At 43.3% G+C, this 20,912-nt stretch overlaps 1 protein-coding gene across 2 annotated transcripts in view; it reads left to right on the forward strand.

Annotated features, from left to right (window-relative positions):
* Positions 1–20,912, forward strand: part of LOC145352713 (1-phosphatidylinositol 4,5-bisphosphate phosphodiesterase beta-2-like) — a 118,430-nt gene that overhangs the window by 75,127 nt on the left and 22,391 nt on the right. The window contains exons 19-26 of one of the 2 annotated variants that reach the window (XM_080202961.1): positions 2,520–2,674; positions 6,591–6,758; positions 10,736–10,835; positions 11,624–11,728; positions 14,452–14,540; positions 15,769–15,838; positions 19,750–19,803; positions 20,469–20,667. In XM_080202961.1, the coding sequence (XP_080059087.1) occupies positions 2,520–2,674; positions 6,591–6,758; positions 10,736–10,835; positions 11,624–11,728; positions 14,452–14,540; positions 15,769–15,838; positions 19,750–19,803; positions 20,469–20,667 (940 nt within the window). The remainder of the gene's footprint in view (positions 1–2,519; positions 2,675–6,590; positions 6,759–10,735; positions 10,836–11,623; positions 11,729–14,451; positions 14,541–15,768; positions 15,839–19,749; positions 19,804–20,468; positions 20,668–20,912) is intronic. The other variant, XM_080202962.1, reaches the window with a different exon arrangement.

Here is a 20,912-nt window from a genome sequence, read left to right on the forward strand (position 1 = left end):
AAACTGGAGGCCTGTGATCAATGGTATGCCTCAGGGATTGGTGCTGGATCCATTGTTATTTTTCATTTATATTAATTATGGATGAGAATTTAGGAGGCATGGTTAGTAAGTCTGCAGATGACACCAAGATTGGTGGCATAGTGGACAGTGAAGGAGGTTATCTAGGACTGCAATGGGATCTTGATCAATTGGGCCAAGGGGCTGACGAATGGCAAATGGAGTTTAATTTAGATAAATGCAAGGTGATGCATTTTCGTCGATCAAACCAGAGCAGGACTTACTCAGTTAATGGTAGGGTGTCGAGGAGAGTTATAGAACAAAGAGATCTAGTATACAGATTCATAGTTCCTTGAAAGTGGAGTCATAGGTGGACAGAGTGATGAAGATGACATTTGGTCAGAACATTGAATACAGGAGTTGGGATGTCTTGTTGAAGTTGTACAAGACATTGGTAAGGCCACACTTGGAATACAGTGTACAGTTCTGGTCACCCTATGATAAAGGATATTACTTAACTACAAAGAATGCAGAGGAGATTTATTAGATGCTACAAGGATTTGATGGTTTGAGTTATAAGGTGAGTTGGATAGAGGGGCTTTTTTCTCTGGGGCATAGGAGGCTGAGAGGTGATCTTATGGAGGTCTATAAAACAATGAGGAGCATAGATCAGCTAGATAGTCAATATCTCTTCCCAAAGGTAGAGGAGTCTAAAACTAGAGGGCATAGGTTTAAGGCAAGAGGGGAGTGATACAAAAAGTCCAGAGGGGCAATTTTTTCACACAGAGGGTAGTGAGTGTCTGGAACAAGCTGCCAGAGATGGTAGTAGAGGCGAGTACACTTTTAAAAAGTGTTTAGACTGTTACATGGGTAAGATGGATATAGAGGGATATGGGCCAAACACGGGCAATTGGGTCTAACTTAGGGGTTAAAAAAAGGGCCGACATGGACAAATTGGGCCAAAGGGCTTGTTTCCATACTGTAAACTCTATGACTCTTTCAGACAAAGTTAACATCATTCCCAGGGACTTTGGGTCCTTCGTAAGTCATAGAAATTTACCCTAGAAGTTAGGAAGAGATTAGCAAGAAGAATTTACATTTACTTAGTACCAGTTTAAAATATCTCAAGACTCTTTGTGTGAATTTTATCAAACAAAAATTGACACCTGGTCACTTAAGCAGATATTAGGACCGATGGCCAAAAGTTTGATTTAAGAAATTAGATTTTAAGGAAGAGAGAGAGCTAGCAAGGTGGAGAAGTGTAGCAAAGGATTTCCACAGATGATAGTTTAGACGACTAAAGGCACAGCCACTAGTGATCAGAATTGGGAATGCCAAGAGGCCAGGGGTGGAGGGGCACAGAGATCTCTGAGGGCTGTAGGATAAGAGAATTAATGAGATCGCTAATTAAAGATTAATCAGAGTTGATTAATCCCATGAAGGAGATTAATGACAGGATTAATCAAAGATTAACAAAAGGTTGAAGGTTAAAGAGCCATATAACTAGAGATTAACCAGATGAAATCATTTAATTAAAGAGATTGATTAGAGCGATAATGAGTGATTATTATAAATTTAAAAATGCACAGCATTTTTAAGTAAATATGAATAATGTTAATGATTGATTATTGAGAAAGAATAAGAGATTAATCTGAGGAATGAGAAGAGAAGGATTAGAACAACAGATTAAATAGAGTTAGAAGGAGTTCGTTATAAATGAGATTACCAAAATGGCTAATTAAAATTAGCAAAAGATTATGATGAGGTAAAACAAGATGAATGGACATGAGCATTAATGAGAGATAATTTGGACTTTTTTTTCTTTTTCCCAGTTTAGGTTAATGTAACATTAACATTTACACATGTATATTCATTGAATTATAATATACTAGAAATGGTCGGATTCAAAGTACATCAAAATTTCAATCAACAAATCACTGAGGCAGGATATCAGCATTTTGAAGAAATCACTCATAACAAGAAGATAGCAATGGTCTGATACTTCAATATGTGCACAGAAAGTCAACCAATCTTAATTCCTTTACATTTATGCAATACCATTCAAACCTGATAGATCTTCTGATGTCCTCTGAAATTTCCTGATGTCCTTTGATGTGGTATCCACTGATATTGACTATGTCTGATACAGGCTACAGATTTGACACAAGGTTCTATGATACTGACCCTCAATCTATTATTACTGGATCCTCTGATACTGACTCTGGTTCTATTACAGGATCCTCTAATACAGACCCATAATCTGATACTGGATCTTCTGTAGAATCCCTTCTGCTCTGCCAGATAACATGATGGCCAGAATTTTCCCATCCTGCCTGTCACAACAATTGTAGAGGATGGGACAGGACCATGCAAAGGTCCATTGACCTCGGGCCGGATTTTCTGGTCTTGGGGTGAGCGTGGCCAGAACATCTCACCCAATGACTCCTGTGTTTGATCTGTTAGAAAGCCAAGAGCCATTCACTAATGGAGAATTGATAATTGATTTCTCTTTTTCCCTTCAGACTTGCCTATGCAACTGAACAGCTCATTCTTTGAGGTGAATGGGCGGAGTGGTTATATTCTAAAACATGAGCTACTACGCCGCCCGGAGAAGACATTTGACCCCTTCACTGCTGATCGGATTGATGTTGTTGTGTCAAACACTGTATCCATTTTGGTAAGGTTTACATTCATTCCAATTAAATTCATTCAAGATGAATGCAGCACTCCTCACATGTGGGTAACAGGGTGTTAAAGTGAATCCCATATTCAAACACTACATTCTGCAATTCATATTTCCCTTGTTCTGCACAACAATTCAACATCTTAACCTGGATCAACAGGTCAGTCACACAGTGACATGTAACAATTTGAAGGGCACACTCCCAAAGTGATTTGGAAAAGTTTCAAACAAGTAATATTCAATTTGAAATACTGAGAGGGATTTTCACATCCTGTCAGAAGCAGGTGGGACTGTAATGGGTTTCAAACAAAAAGAAAAAAGATATGGTTTGCACACATAAGGGGCAATTCTCTCAAAAGTGCTGAACCAGCGAGAAAACTGGTGTATATCACGACTGTTTATTTGGTTAACTTCAGACCCTAATCTCCCACACTCTGTGCAATGCTGAGGTCACAATTATGAATCTCATTATAAGCTTTGGGGGCAGGGCCTATTCATGGCGGAGTTCCGGGTCTCTGCATACGCGCAGTGGCCCTGATCGTCAGTCTCCACATTTGCTGACCAGCCCGATCATTGTCCAGCCTGAGACCCCTCCAGTGTTGCTCCCGCTCTCCCCCCCCCCAGTCCCTCTCCACAGCCCAATTGCAACCCCCACAAGCATTCCCAGACCAGCATGAACTGCCAGGGTGCCCATGCCCAGGGGCACCACCCCCCACCGCCTGACCCCTTAGGGGCTCCTGATTATCCCCCTTCACTCCAGCAGGGTCTTCCGCTAGTTGCCCGCAAGTGGGGAGCTACTCTAAACCCTGCCAGAGTGAAATATTCCTGACAGGGTGGGAGATGCTATCGGGCCCAGAGAATTCTGTGTCGGACCCAATAATAACATCTAAAATACATTAAAAAAAGATTAAAATTACTTACCCCTCTTCCTGCCAGTTTCCAACGAGGTCCCGACTGTGACCATTCTCCGGCAATGGGAGATGCGTTCCCGATGATGGCCAACGCATGTGATCCTGCAAAATGGCCAACACGCGATTCTCCCATCCCAACTCACCAAAAAACATACCAATTGGGCTATAGATTCAAACTAAGAACAACTGATTTATTGAAGGAGAATGAAAATTAAACTAAATAGGAGCCTCTGAACACCCCAATTAATTACCATCAAATCATGTGATTACCTCTTAAAGCAATCATGCAATCACTTAAATATATAATAGGGGTGGGAAAATTTGGCAATCATTCAAAGATAAGTTTACTGCTGGTCTAAAAATAGATCACAGTTGGCCACTTGCAATGTTCATGGTAGGTCGGGTAGACTGTCACATCATTTTGGGAACTACATTTGCATGTTTTTAAATGTCATGAAAACTCATTAAAAAGCCAGCTTGCCAGAATCTCTCACCAACTCCAGATCAAAAGGCCACTGCTGCAAAGTGAAAAGTGGGTAAATGTATCCTGACAAATCTTAACTAGTTTGTAATTAGCCTTTTTCACTCAAGTGCATTACGTTGTGAGATAGACAAAGGGGCCAAACGTCCTGAAGGTCCAAAACAACTTTATTGAAGACTTTATCAGGGAAAAACACCATTCAATTTCTTCACAGGATTCTTCAGCAAACTCTAAGTGAACAATTGCAAATCTACACTAGCTATCTACTTCTAACATGGGCTTTTGAGGATTTGCTATGCCCTATCCACACTTTGTCACTATATTTGAATTGTTTGTCTGAAAAGACTGGCAATACCCATTCAGAAGGCTGGGAGACGCTGTTCCCCAGTCTTTGAGCGTTGGCTATGTTTCAAGGTCCATAGTCATTTGGGCTTCCCCTCTTGTCTAGGGCTGGTTCTGGTCTTTGGGTCGTCTCACCGGGGTGGTCTTCTGAGCCTGGTCAGTCTGATGATGGCCCCAACGAGGTAGAAAGTGCTGGTGATGCTGTGTTGCTTGGCTGCCAGTTGAAGTTCCTCTCTGGAGATGCAGTTGAAGCAAGTAGAAAAAGGGCAGAGAGAGAGAGAGAAAGCTAGGCTCCAGTTTGCTCCCTTATGCTTTTCTGCAAGATTCTGTGGCCTGTGTCCATCCTTGTCACAATTTGCTTCTAGCCTCCTACTGAGTTGGGTGCCATCCAGTCTGCATAGCATTCATCTAACAAACCAGCTGACCCAACTCCATGCTAGGTTGTGCAGCCAAGATCAATGGGAGCTCTGGGGGTTCAGAGTCATAGCTCCCCACTGCAGACTAGGACTAAGGTCAAGATGCAGTAGCGGACATTTAAGGGATTATTTCATAATATTCAGCATAGCTGCATTCCAGTGAGAAAGAAAGACGATGAGAAAGGTGCACCATCTGTAACTAACTAACAAAGTTAAAGACAGTGTTAAATTGAAAGAAAAGGCATACAATTCTGCAAAGGTTAGTGGCAGGTCAGAGGTTGGACAGAACATACAAAAAAAATGACTAAAAGATTAATGACTATGAGAGTAAACTAGTAGGAAATACAAAAACAGATAGTAAAAATTTTAAAAAATGAAAAGAATAAATAAAGTGAGCATTGATCCTCTAGAGAGTGAGTCTGGAAAATTAATAATAGAAAATAAGGAAATGATGGGTGAATTGAATGATATTTTCACTGTCACTGTTGAGAATATAAATAACAGTCCAGAAATAATTGTGAATAAAGAGATGAAAGAGAGGAAGTTAAATGATTAGAACTAAAAGCTGATAAGTCTGTAGGTCTTGCTGGACTTCATCTTAGATCTTAAACAAAGTGGCTGCAAGGATAATAGATGCATTGGTTTTGATTTTCCAAATTTCCAAGATTCTGGAAGGGTATTTTCAGATTGAAAAATAACAAATATAACTCCTCTATTCAAGAAAGGAAGGAGACAGAAAACAGGAAACTACAGGCCAGTGGGTCTAACATCTGTCAGAGGGAAATGCTGGAATCTATTATGAAAGAGGTTATAGAGAGCAGTTAGAAAATCTTAATGTAATTATACAGAGACAGCATGGGTTTGTGAAAGAGAAATCAGGGTTGACTAATTTATTAAAGTTCTTTGAGGAAGTGACAAGCAATGTGGATAAAAGGGAATCTACAGAATGTGCTGTATTTAGATTTCCAGTCGGTATTGGACAAGTTGCCATGTCAACAGTTACCACAAAGTGAAGAGCTCATGGTGTCAGGGGTGTCCCCCGGATAGGAGATCGGTTAGCTAAGCGGAGAGGAGGGATAAATGAATCATTTATGGCTCAGCTAGGTGTAACTAGTGGAGTCCACAGGTTTCAGTGCTGGGCCTCATTTATTTATAATCTGTACCAATGAACAGGTGCCGGAGTGTGGCGACTAGGTGCTTTTCACAGTAACTTCATTGCAGTGTTAATGTAAGCCTACTTGTGACACTAATAAATAATCATTTAAAAACTTTAAAACTTTGGGGTCTCCCAGATGATTTTTTTTTCCTTCAGAGGGTCATGAATCTGTGGAACTCTCTTCCCAGGACAGCAATAGAGATCGAGCCATTGAATATTTTTATGGCAAAGGTAGATAGATTCTTGATTGACACGGGAGTCAAAAAGTACATGGGATAGGAAGGGAAGTGGCGTGATGCCACACTCAGATTGGCCATGATCTTATTGAATGTTGCAGCAGGCTCGTGGGGCTGAATGGCCCATTCCTGCTCCTAATTCATATATTTGTATGTGTATTGATGAAGGTAGCTATGCATTCTATTTTGTAAAAGATTAAATCGAAACTCTACAAGTTGGTGCCAGGCTCCTCTATGCTTCCTAACATTACCACGGGATCTCTGGCAGCTTTTTCAATGTACCGAGCACTTGAGTACATTATGCATCACAATTCCTGCGGCTGTTTCCAGGCATGAACCAAATTAATCTTCATTGTTTGGTATTACAGATTATATCAGGACAGTTTCTTTCGGATCGTACCTCTAAATTCTATGTTGAGGTGGAGTTGTTTGGGCTCCCTCATGATCCTAAGCGGAAATACAGGACAAAACTGAACACTGAGCAAAATTCGATCAACCCTCAGTGGAAGGACGAAGAAACCTTTGTGTTCGAAAAGGTAAAATGTAGCACACACTCAATGCTTCCTGCCTGACAAGCCCTCAGGTGTATCTGTTCCATTTCCTGCACTATTGCTCTCACCTTCCCCTTTCTCCCAGAACCATGAAAGGTTTCCTTTTCCTCACCTTGCAACCCACTCGCTCCACATTTTACGAATCATCGTTCACTCTTTCCATCTACTCTAGTTTCCACCACAATATACATCTTTCCTCCCCTTTCAACATTCTGAAGCACCTCATTGATAGATTCTGTGTTAAATACAAAATACTGTGGATGTTGGAATCCGAAAAAAAAAACAGAAAAATGCTGGAAAATCTCAGCAGGTCTGACAGCATCTGTGGAGAGAGAGAGAGCCAACATTTCAAATCTAGATGACCCTTTGTCAGACTGAGTGCTGGCTTCGTCCGAGTATTGGGTTCCCTTTGTGACATGTTGCTCCACTCAAATCACCCACAACACCCTTCTCCTTCCCACAGTACTTTCAATCCAAGGCAGGATATGAAACATCTTTCCTTTTACCTCTTCTCTCCTCACTGTCCAAGGCTCCAAGCATTCCTTCTTGGAGACACAGTGGCTTGTGTGTACTTTGTTCAACTTAGTAGACACAAGCTCATAAGGTGTTTGCTACAATGGGGAGGCCAAACTTAGACTGGATAATTTGTTTGCACAACACAGCAACTCAGTTTGGAAGAGTGACCAGTTGCCTGTCATTTTAATTTCCTGTTTAACTCCTATGCTGACCACTCTGTACTTGGCCTCCTGCACCTACACTCTTCCTAAAGAAGAAAAAATGTCTGCCAATACTCTGTTCACAGTTCTCTCACCTCTGAATCACAAACTTCCAGTTTCAGGTCCCACTCCATCATTAAAACAGAGGATCTGGTCTTTATCATAATGCTGTCTTTGGGAGTTTGCTGTGTACAGATTAGCTGCCTTAGTTTCTATGTTACATCAGTGACTACGCTTCAGAAGTACTTCATTAGTTGCAAACCACTTTGAGACATCCGATAGTTGTGAATGGTGTTATATAAATGTAAATCGTTCTTTCTAATGAATCTCAATGTAAGCTCAAGGAATAGTTCATCTCTCGATTAAGCACTTTACAAACTTCCAGGCTCACTGAGTTCAAGAATTTCAAATCATGACCATAATTTTCTGACAGCAGCTTTTGGTGATGATTCCACTTTGCTGTTTACACCTCATCTAAGTTCAATTTCTTATGGAATGGTTACAACACAGAGGGAGGCCATTTAGCCCACTGTTTCCATGTTGGACCTCTGGTGTCAATCCCCTCTCTTTTCCACATAGCTCTGCATGTTTTCCTTTCCAGATAATGATCTAATTCCCTTTAGAATCCCACTCACAGAGTAAAAAGAGTTTTACTTCATGTCACCATTGCTCCTTTTGCTAGCTACCTTAAATCAGTGTCCTCTGGTTCTCATATCTTTCCACCAATGGGACCAGTCTCTTCCTATCTGATTTTGAATACTCCCTCTTTCAAATCTCCTTTCAATCATCTCTTTTTCAAGGAGAGTAGTCCCAGCTTTTCCAAATTATCTGCACAAATGAAGTTTCTCAGCACTAGAACACACTTGAGAATCTTTTCTACACTCCCTCTAATGCCTTTTCATCCTTCCTAAAGTGTGGTGCTCAGAATTGGATGCAGTACACTTCTTAGTTGAGGTTGAACAGTGTTTTATAAGGCTTTAACTTTAATGCTCTTGTTTTTGCATCTCTGGCCTTATTTATAAATTCCAGGATGCTGTTTACTTTATTAACCACTCTCTTTGTTTTTCTACTTGTCCCAGTTCCATCTCCTTTTGTCATTTAATCTCTCCTGTCTTCCACATTATCACAGACCCTCGCTTTAGTTACTGCCTATCCTCCTTTAGCTACTTTTGTGCTTCCTTCAAACCTGTTACACCTCTGACTTTTTCCAATTGTGATAAAAAGCTATCAATCTGAAATAAGTCTTTTCTTTCTTTTTGCAATAAGAACTGCAGGCTCAAATCCCATAATGGCTGCTGGATCTCACGAGAGACCTAAAGCAGGATTTGCGCCAATGTGATTTCCGAACAGAATCCCCCCACCCGATGACATGTTCAGGTTCACGCCCAGCAAGGGTGTAAAAATTATTAGCATGCATTATATTTAAATATCATTAGTGGTCTTAACACTGCTACTTTGGCTCTCAATACTGTCTCACCAGTGTGAATCACCTTTGGTTTTCAAAAATGAAAACCAGTCAGAAAACCAGTCATGATGATCACATTGGGTAAATATAACCCCTGGGTGATGAGGGACATGCTGGGCCGAGTTGGCACTGCCAGGGTGGGCCCATGGGGCTCCTCTTATGTGTGGAAGAGAGGGGCATGCTCCAGTGCCTCCGAGTGGGTGCACACCCAATGTTTAAGAAGGGCAAGGTGCCTTGGTGGGGGGAGGAGAGTGCCGCAATGATTGTGGAGTTGGGGGTTTCATATCTGGGAGGAGGTAGGGAGGAGGGTAATGGGTGAATGTCCCAAAGCATGAGTGGTGGTGGGGGGAGGAAGCAGGGTGTTTCCAAATGCTTGCATGCTGATGGGGGAATGTACCCCAATGCTCGTGGGGGAGTCCTCTGTGCCTGTGAGAGAGAGGCGGTAGTTTATTCTAACGCTAATTGGAGTGCCATCTTTAAAGATGAGTTACTGTCGTACCTGAATTGAGACACCCTGGGTTAATGATGTACCTGGATTGACAGGCTCTGGGCTAATGTTGTACCTGGATTGATAGACTCTAGGTTAATCTTGTACCTGGATTGACAGACCACAGGTTAATGTCGTAGCTGGATTGACAGACCACAGGTTAATGTCGTACCTGGACTGACAGATCACAGGTTAATGTTGTACCTGGACTGACAGACCACAGGTTAATGTTGTATCTGGATTGACAGACCACAGGTTAATGTTGTATCTGGATTGACAGACCACAGGTTAATGTTGTATCTGGATTGACAGACCACAGGTTAATGTTGTATCTGGATTGACAGACCACAGGTTAATGTTGTAGCTGGATTGACAGACCACAGGTTAATGTTGTAGCTGGATTGACAGACTCTGGGTTAATGTTGTAGCTGGATTGACAGACCACAGGTTAATGTTGTAGCTGGATTGACAGACCACAGGTTAATGTTGTAGCTGGATTGACAGACCACAGGTTAATGTTGTAGCTGGATTGACAGACCACAGGTTAATGTTGTAGCTGGATTGACAGACCACAGGTTAATGTTGTAGCTGGATTGACAGACCACAGGTTAATGTTGTAGCTGGATTGACAGACCACAGGTTAATGTTGTAGCTGGATTGACAGACCACAGGTTAATGTCGTACCTGGACTGACAGACTCTGGGTTAATGTTGTACCTAGATTGACAGACTCTGGGTTAATGTTGTACCTAGATTGACAGACTCTGGGTTAATATTGCAACTGGACTGATAGACTCTGGGCTTTTGTTATAACATGGCTTGGGCTCATTAGCCTCCAGGTCCTTTGTGCATCAGGATTACCAGGCCCTCAGCCCCATGTTCCCATTGTAACTGGTCCATAAACCTATTATACCTGCAATATCTAAGCAGTATTTTAAACACTGAGCAGCTGCTCGGATCTCTCTCACAGATAGGGCCAATCTACATTGTTACCCTGGCACTATTAATCTTCCACAGCCTGAATCTTGTTTAAAGTATCCATTTACCAAGGAAGTGACACTGAAGAAGTCAATCAATGGCTGTTGCCACCCATATATTGCCTGTCTCACGTGGATACCCAAAGCTCTGCAGTGATATTTAAATTGACTGATCGAGGGCAACTCATTTAGCTGCAGCTGATTGAACCAACAGCAGCATAAAGGCAGCCTCTGCTACCAGTGTCTGAGCTCGCCAGCTGCCTGGCTTCTGGTAGTAATTGTCAGGCGCAATTTAACAGGCTATTTTCTGACTTTCAGATCCTTGTGCCGGAGCTGGCTTCCATTAGAATTTCCACTTTTGATGATAGTGGAAAATTTATTGGGCACAGGATTCTTCCAGTTACTGCTCTTCAAACAGGTAACCTAGGCACTGTTGTTTCCCACAATGTAATATGGACCAATCAAATCACCTGATTGTTGAAGGCAATACATGGACAAAACCCATGCTCTTAAACCACATTACAGAAACTTATCTCACACTCCTGAACCACATTACAGAAACTTATCTTACATTCCCACACCTCCTTACATAGACATATCCCACGCTCCCAAACCACATTACACAGGCATATCCTGTGCTCCCAAACCACATAATAGAGATATTCCACACTCCCAAACAACAGTACTGCTGTTTTCCACAATGAAGAATGGACCAATCAAATCACCTGACTATTGTAAGCAGTATATGGACGTAGCCCATGCTCCTAAACACGTTACATAGACAAATCCCACACTCCCGAACCATGTTATATCGCCATATCCCACTCCAAATCAACATTACAAAGATTTATTCCACATTTCAAACCTGGGTAAGATACACTTTTGGAGAGTTAGTGTGGACCCAATGGGCCAATGGCCTCTTCTGCACTGTAGGAATTCCATGAGCCATGTTATATAGGTATATTCCACACTCCTGAACCATTGTGTAGATGTATCCGACATTCCTGAATGAAATTAGATGATAATAGTCAGCACTTCCAAATCACATAAATGGACATATTCTACACTGCTGCACCACATTACAGATTAATTTATCCCACTCCTTCCTCTCCCCTCCCTTACTCCTATCCCTAAGTGTCACTCTTAGATCCACGCTCCCTTCCTGTGCTATGTATTACTGATAGAGATGTGGCTTCTCTCCTGTAGGATATCGTCATATTGGCCTGCGGAGTGAGACTAACCAGCAGCTCACCATGCCGTCTCTGTTTGTTCATATTGAAGTGAAGGACTATGTGCCTGACACTTGGGCAGGTATGGTGGAACATTAGATATCAAACTCAATCCTTCTCCCCAGCTTCTCACTGCAACTGCAATACTTGCAGGCTCCAATCTCTTTTCTAACCCATAGTGTACCTGCTCAGGACTGTTGATGGGACAATGTGGAGAAAATTTCACTTCGTTTTAATCTATACTATATCTGTTCTAGGAATGTTTGATGGGACAGACAGCACAGTGAGAGCTTTACTCTATCTAACCAGTACTGTAACTGCCCTAGGAGTGTTTGATGGGATAGTATAAAGAGAATATTACTCTGTAACTAATTCATGCTGTATTGTTGTATGAAGGGTTAATAGATGGGATATACTGGTGTATTTCATACATGATGATGTAGCACTGACATCCGGCAGTCATGTATTAGGCACACCAGTGAGTGGACAGGTAGCCTTGAGAGGAGATGTGACTTCCTGCAACCTACTGTAGTAAATTCAAAGGTGACTCATTGTGGCTTCAACAAAGAACTATTAATTATTAATAAAATATTTAGACAAAAAAAAGGATCTGACAGAACTAATACACAAGTCTATTTTGTTCTCCTCCCTGGCTCCAACTGAAGTTCCTCCTTGTCCCTGGATGTGCACCTGATTGAACATAAAACATAAGAACATAAGAAATAGGAGCAGGAGTAGGCCATCTAGCCCCTCGAGCCTGCCCCGCCATTCAATAAGATCATGGCTGATCTGAAGTGGATCAGTTCCACTTTCCTGCTTTCTCCCCATAACCCTTAATTCCCTTGTCTGTCAAAAATCTGTCTACCCGTGTCTTAAATATATTTAGTGAGGTAGCCTCCACCACTTCAACTGGCAGAGAATTCCAGAGATTCACCACCCTTTCAGTGAAGAAGTTCCTCCTCAACTCCATTCTAAACTGCACTGCACCCGCCTTATCTTGAAGCTGTGCCCTCTAGTCCTGCTATCCTTTCTAAGCGGGAAGAATCTCTCTACCTCTACCCTATCTATCGCCTTCATTATCTTATACGTCTCTATAAGATCCCCCCTCAGCCTTCTAAACTCCAACAAGTACAGACCCAGTCAATTTAGTCTCTCTTCATAGGCTAACCCCCTCATCTCTGGTATCAGCCTAGTGAACCTTCTCTGCACTTCCTCCAAGGCCAATATATCCTTCCACAAGTGCGGCAACCAAAACTGCACACAGTACTCCAGCTGCAGCCTCACCAGTGCCCTGTACAGTTGCAGCAAGACCTCCCTACTTTTATATTCTATCTCCCTCGCTATAAAGGCCAGCATCCCATTCGCCTTCTTGATCACCTGCTGCACCTGCAGACTGGGTTTTTGCGACTCGTGCACAAGGACCCCCAGGTCCCTCTACACCGATGCACGCTGCAGCTTTTCGCCTTTTAAATAATAATCCCTCCTACTATTATTTCTGCCGAAGTGGATAACCTCTCACTTGCTAACATTGTACTCCATCTGCCAGGTCCTCGCCCACTCGCTCAGCCTATCCAGATCCCTCTGCAGACTTTCCACACCCTCCACGCAATTTGCTGTTCCACTCATCTTCGTGTCATCAGCAAACTGGCTTGGTTTCCTGCACAGCCTCTCCATTGGTTTGGCCTGATCGTGTAGTCCTCAAACAATCACCCCTCCATTTTTACCACGTGCACACTGTAAATACGCCAGGTTTTAAATAAATACCCTGAATTGTCTATAGCTCTTCCTTGTTGGATTGCTGGCCTAGCATAGGGTAAAACATCATAGCAGCTTTGCAAATGTATAATGGGACATTGTAGGAACACAGAAGCTAGGAGCAGGCGGAGGCCGTTTGGCCCTTCAAGCTTGGTATGGCTCCTGCTCTGTCCATGACTGCAAGAAACTACAAAAGGTTGAGAATGTAGCCCAATCCATCATGCATACCAGCCTCCCATCCATTAACTCTGTTTACACTTCCCGCTGCTTCAGCCAGCATTATTAAGGACTCCATGCACCCAGACATTCTCTCTTCCACCTTCTTCCATTGGGAAAAAGATACAAAAGTCTGAGGTCACGCACCAACTGACTCAAGAACAGCTTCTTCCCTGCTGCCATCAGACCTTTGAATGGACCTACCTTGCATTAAGTTGATCTTTCTTTACACCCTAGCTATGACTGTAACACTACATTCTCTCTCATTTCCTTCTCTATGAACAGCACGCTCTGTATAGCGCACAAAAAAAATACTTTTCATTGTATGCCAATACATTGAAAATAATAAATCAAATCAAATCCAGGACTCAATAGCCTAATCCTGCTTTTTCCCATAACCTTTGATCCCATTCAGCCCAAATGCTATATCCAGCCGCCTCTTGAATATGCTCAATGTTTTGGCATCAATTACTTTCTGTGGTAATGAATTCCACAGGCTCACCATTCTTTGGGTGAAGAAATGTCTCTTCACCTCCGTCCTAAATGCTCTACCCTGAATCCTCAGACTGTGATTCCCTGGTTCTGGACTCCCCCACCATCGGGAATATCCAATGGGAAGGATAGATGCTTTATCATCCTACGCTGCAGCTGCTCTGAGTGTTTTGGGCCCTCCCACTTTGAATAGAAGTGGGGGTTGGATCTAGAGATTGTGAGAAATCAATCGAGGAAGTGAGGGTATATTTTGAAGGAAGCACTCCAAGATGAATTTTCACAAAGCTGTCCATTTCTGCACTGTTTTGACCAGGATACTTGACACTGTGCTTGTCTTTGCAGATTTAACAAAGGCTTTGGCTGACCCAATTCAGTTTGTCTGCACATTAAACAAACAATCTGTGCAAGAGACATCAGCAGCAGACAATCAGGTATAAAGAGCAGGAAGGAAAACCGGGAGAGACGGGGAAGACAGTGGGATTATAGGGGAAAAGATGAGTGATGGAGTAATAGGAGAAAGGGCGAGTGATGGGGACAGAATAGGGAAAATGGTGAGAGGCAGGAGATAACAGGGAAATGGTGAGACAGACGGAGACAGGGATTGATAGCAACATGGAGAATGGTGGATAATAGGGAAATGGAGAGAGATGGAGGGATAATTGCAAAATGGTGAGAGAAGGGGGAAGGATCAGAGGCAAGCGGTGAGAGAAATGGGGGATAAAAGAGAAACGGTCAAAGGTGGGGCAGGGTATAATAAGGAAACAGAGAGAGATGGAGAGATAATAGGGAAACAGTGAGAGAATAAGGGATTATCGGGAAATGATGAGAGAGTGGGGATAACAGGGAAACAGTGAAGGGAGAAGATAGGAAAACGCTGAGAGATTGAGGGATAAGAGGGAAACGGTGAGAGATGGGGAGATAAGAAGGACATGGTGAGAGATGGGGTATTATAAGGAAACGGTGAGAGACAGGGGAATAATAGGGGAACCATGAGGGGGCATAATATAAAAATGGTGAGTGATCTTGGAATAGGGAGACAGAGGGAGATGGCGGGATAGTAGAAATGTGGTGCAAGATGGAGGGATAATAAGGAAACGGTGAGAGACAGAGGGATAATAGGGAAAAAGGTGATTGACAGGGGATAAATGGGAGAAATAGGATTGACCAGGGGATAATTGCAGAAACAATGGAGGCCGGGGTATAATAGAAGAATTGGGGTTCAAAATATATTGGCTTTGGCAGATGACAGATGGGAATAAGAACAAGCCTCTCAGAATGTTGCCTGCCACTACAGAACACGGTTAGGAAGCAATGGATCATTTGGATTCCAATGTGAGAATGAAGAATGTCATGAGATTTCTTTTTCAGTAATACAGACCCCTTTAATATAGCACTGTAACATACCAACATCTTTAATGTAGGATTGTAACATACAGACCTCTTTAATATAGCATTGTAACATACAGACCCCTTTAATGTAAGACTGTAACATACTATACAGACTCTTATGTTGTCAGACTATAATAATACCAACATGTAATCACAAGTCCCATTAATATTGGATTGTAATATCTGACTACCATTCCCTTATGTCCTGCTTTAAAAGGGGCTTGGGGAGGCTGAATGTTGTTGACACATGGATCTCTCCATTCTTTGCAGGTTGTTACAGAGGAGAAAGCACAGATACCGGAATGCGTCGATGGAACAATGGACACCAGCGAATCAACCAGTAAATAAACATCCCTCCATCTTTCATGGCTGACATTGTAGTTCAGTTTAAAAGGGGTGAGCTGGGACAATCCAGCATTTTTGAATTCAAGCTCTGAGAACAGTCATACTGACTCGAAATGTAAATTCTCTCCAAATGTTTCTCTCTCCAAAGATCATGCCAGACCTGCTAAGTTTAACCAGCATTTTCTGATTATATTTCAGATTTTCAGCATTTTACTTTTATTTTAAATACATCTTCTGTTCCACTGTTTCTACTCTAGCCTACCTCCCTGTCCTCTCTGTTGAACTGAGTGGATTTTGGAATGATTTTATAACAAAGGCAATCAGATGTTTCTAATATTTACGAGCGAGTGATTGAGGAGGTGACTGGTGGGGAACAATACGCCATAGGAGAAGAGGAAGAATGCACTGTCAAAGGTGTCAAAAGGAAAGGGTTAAAGGCCATTACAGAGAAGAACTTGCATTAAGAACTTTCACCATTGCAAGACATCCCAATACTCTTTACAGCCAATGAAATACTTTTTGCAGTGTAGTCATTGTTGTGGTATGGGAAGTAGCCAATTTATGTACAGCGAGATCCCATGTACCACAATGCACACAATGACCAGCACACCAGGAGAGTTCACCCGCTCAACTTTAAATAGTGCCATGGGATATTTTATATCCACCTTAGGAAACAGTTAGAGCCTTTTAATCCCTTATCATGAGCTAGCACCTCCAGTAGTGTAGCACAACCTGAATACTACTTTGAAGTGTCAGCCTACATATTGTGTTGAGACTTGGATCCATAACTTTCTATCACAGACATAAGAGTGTTCGCCACTAAATCAAAGCTGAGGGGGGGCTGGAGCTGGTTGACAAGTTATTCCAGCTGGGAGGTGGAAGGCAGAGAAGCGAGGGTTGAGCATGTGGATGAAAAAGGACCAGAGAGAATAAAGAAGCTACACTGGTTTGTTCCAACTGCATCTGTATTTATGGCACAAGACCACCCTCTGGTCTTGCTGGTGAGAACTGTCAAGCACTCTGCTCAGCCAGACAAAGGGCCCGATTTTACCATTACATTGTGCCCCTTTTCAGGTGTGAAAACTTGGTAAAGTCGGGCATGAGGTGATTAGCATGATTTGCGGCCTCGTCCACACAGATGCCCACTTTACCAAGGCCTGAAAATGGCCGTGATCCGAACTGCGCTCGAAATGCATTTGAATTGAATTAATGGCTGCCCACTCGACTTTACCTACATTTCCCCCTTTATCATCGTGTTTGCCCGTGCAGATTTGGCACAAGACAGACATGCTCAGCAAAGGTCTGTTTCAGGCACTCCAGCTTCTGAAGAGGTGAGTTCAGAGCTTCCAATGACTCTCTGACTCAGATCCGCATTTGGGCGGTGGGAGGGAGGCAGACCATTCTTTGGTGGGGTGGAGGGAGGAGGGCCAGACCATTCTCTGTTGGGGGAGGGGGGAGGGAGGAGGGCCAGACCATTCTCTGTTGGGGGAGGGAGGAGGGCCAGACCATTCTCTGTTAGGGGAGGGAGGAGGGAGGTCCAGTCATTGTCTGGTGAGGGGGGGAGAGGATGGAGGCGGCTCAGATGTATCTCTGGTGGAAGGAGGAAGGACCGATCATTCTCTGGTTGGGGGGGTGGGGGCAGATCACTCTCTGGTGAGGGGGGGAATAGGAGGAAGGAGGTCAGATCATTCTCTGGTGGGGCGGAAGTGGGGGGGATAGGGGTGGGAGTGTCTGCTGCCACTCTGCGGGCGATCAGTGGGGGGTGGGGGGGGCGGTCTGCTGTCACTCTGTGGGTAATTGGTTGGGGGGGGAAGGGGGGCATGGGGTTGTGATTGCTCTAGGTAGCAGGGGAGTGGGTAGATAAGGGGACCAGTTATGTTGTGGGGGTGGGGCGATGTCTGTGGGGGCCATCGTTCCCACGTTTCACTCCTGGGCCGCTTTATCCATTTTTTGTGGCCTGGGAGCAATGTGACAGGGGTGCGTTTTCTCAAAACTTTTTTCCCACGGCGCACGCGCAATTGCATTTCCAGCAAGATAAGCCCTGCCCACAGCATGATTCAGACTCATGATTTTTTCAGGCCAAGTGCACACGGCGCGGGGGGGGGGGGGGGGGGGGGGCGCCCAAGAGCAGTTTTCCAAGTCAAATCTCAATTGCACCCAGATTCAGCAAAGAACAAAGAAAATTACAGCACAGGAACAGACCCTTCGGCCCTCCAAGCCTGCACCAACCACGCTGCCCAATTTAACTAAAACCCCCTACCCTTCCGGAGACCATATCCCCTTATCCCCATCCCATTCATGTACTTGTCAAGACGCACCTTAAACGTCACTATTATATGCACTTCCACTACTTCCCCCGACAACGAGTTGCAGGCACCCACTTCTTTCTGTGTAAAACATCTGCCTCGTACATCTCCTTTAAACCTTGCCCCTCGCACCTTAAACCTATGTCCCATAGTAAATGACTCTTCCACCCTGGGAAAAAGTTTCTGACTATCCACTCTGTCCATGCCTCCTGTAATCTTGTAGACTTCTATCAAGTCTCCCCTCAAACTTCGTCATTCCAGTGAGAACAAACCAAGTTTCTCCATCTCTCCTCATAGCTAATGCCCTCCATACCAGGCAACATCCTGGTAAATCTTTTCTGTACCCACTCCAAAGCCGCCACATCCTTCTAGTAGTATGGCGACCAGAAATGAACACTATATTCCAAGTGTGGCTTAACTAAGGTTCTATAAAGCTGCAACATGACTTGCCAATTTTTAAACTCAATACCCCGGCCAATGAAGGCAAGCATGCCAGATGCCTTCATGACTACCTTCTCCACCTGTATTGTCACTTTCAGTGAGCTGTGTACCTGTATACCCAGATCCCTTTGCCTATCAATACTCTTAAGGGTTCTGCCATTTACTGTACATTTCCTGTCTGTATTAGACCTTCCAAAACGCATTACCTCACAAGTATCTGGATTAAACTCCATCTGCTATCTCTCCATCCAAGTCTCCAACTGATCTATATCCTGCTGTATCCTCTGGTGGTCCTCATCACTATCCTCAAATCCACCAACCTTCGTGTCGTCCGCAAACTTACTAATCAATCTAGTTACATTTTCCTCCAAATCATTTATATGTATTACAAACAGCAAAGGTCCCAGTACTGATCCCTGAAGAGCACCACTTGTCACAACCCTCCATTCAGAAATGCACCCTTCCACTGCTCCCCTCTGTGTTCTTTGACCGGGCCAGTTTTTGTATCCACCTTGCCAGCTCATCTCTGATCCCATGCGACTTCACCTTCTGCACCAGTCTGCCATGAGGGACCTTGTCAAAGGCTTTATTGAAGGCCATGTAGACAACATCCACTGCCCTATCCTCATCAATCATCTTCATCACTTACTCAAAAAACTCGATCAAGTTCGTGAGACATGACCACCCCTTCACAAAACCACTTGCCTCTCACTAATATGTCCACTTATTTCCAAGTGGGAATAAAGCCTGTCTCGAAGAATCCTCTTCAATAATTTCCCTACCACTGAGATAAGGCTCATCGGCCTGTAATTACCTGGATTATTCTTGCTGCTCTTCTTAAACAAAGGCACAACACTGGCTATTCTCCAATCCTCTAGGACCTCCCCTGTAGCCAGTGAGGATACATAGATTTCTCTCAAGGCCCCAGCAATTTCCTCCCTTGCTTCTCTCAGTATTCTGGGATACATCCCAAAAGGCCCTGGGGACTTGTTTACCTTAATGTTTCCCAAGAACGCCAATACCACCTCCTTTTTGATCTCAAAAAGCAATTTGAATCAAAATGGTAAAATCAGGCCCAAAGTCTGTGTTGGGATAGCAGAGACAGGGATCTATTGATGGACTGAGACCATAGTAGCCAAACTATTTCCTTTTCTTCCAGCTCCCAACATTCCAACTTGCCTTGGGAGTGATGAATCCTCTAAAGATATGGCAGGTAAGTTGGTGGTCCAAACATTTATATCTGTGTTTAGTGTGGAAGGGATGAGGTTAAGGAAATTCAGGAAAAAAACTGAGCACTGATTTTTTAAAATTTTGGACAGGCGCACCAGCTTGTTGATTGGGAAAGCCTACAGCAGTAAGACACAGTGGAGGAGCAGGTAGGGAGGCAAGAAGAGAACACATCAAGTGGTGGGGATAAGATGGTTGGGGAGAGAGAGCAGGAGAGCTGGGGAAATGGAGAAGTTGATTGGGAGCTCTACAGGATAAGATTGTTGTGTCCAGAGGAAACATTCCTCCTCTTCCAGGCCCACAAGCACTTACCTCGTGGAATCAACCTTCTGGACTCCTTTAAAATACCAAGGTTCCTGGGAAATCTAGTTAGCGTAAAGAAAGAAACATTGTTAAAATGGTTGTACACATCTCCTTAAAAGATTTCAATGTCTGACCCACCACCTCAGAGTAGATTACTCATCCATGTTCCTGTCCTTCGTGTTTGGAACCTGAGGTAGGTGAATTTGAGATGGCTATGTTTCCTAATTAAGATTTTTCTGATTTCTCACAGGCCTCACTCTATGTGATCATTTACTACAATTCATTTTAAGTTCCAGTCCTGGGGTTTCTGAGCTCTCCAATTTATTGAAATGATGTTTTTTCTTGCAGAGTTGGAGCCTCTGACTATAGATGAGCTGAAGACTCATAAGGCCTTTATCAAAATGCAGAGAAAGCAAGAGAAGGAACTGAAGGAACTGGAGAGGAAATGTCAGAAGAAGAAAGATGATATGATACAGAAACATTTGAGCAGCTTCTTAGAACTAAGCAAGAAAAATTCCAATCTTAACAAAGGACACAAGAAAAAATGGTAAAAACAGTAGTTTAACACTGTAGCTTACTCAATTCCCCACCCTTTCACATACAACACATCCCATTCAACTTCCCAGCCTTTCACACATCACTGTACTACATCCAATTCCTCACTGTTGCATACACATTCTGCACGCCATCCAACTCAGCATCCGATCAAATTCGCACTGTACAGCATTCAATTCCCAACCCTTTCACATACACAGTTCCATATACTGAACGTTGCCTGTCAACTACATCATA

This window comes from Carcharhinus amblyrhynchos, chromosome 14, assembly GCF_965287045.1.
Source record: "Carcharhinus amblyrhynchos chromosome 14, sCarAmb.v2.hapA, whole genome shotgun sequence".
Lineage (NCBI taxonomy): Eukaryota > Metazoa > Chordata > Chondrichthyes > Carcharhiniformes > Carcharhinidae > Carcharhinus > Carcharhinus amblyrhynchos.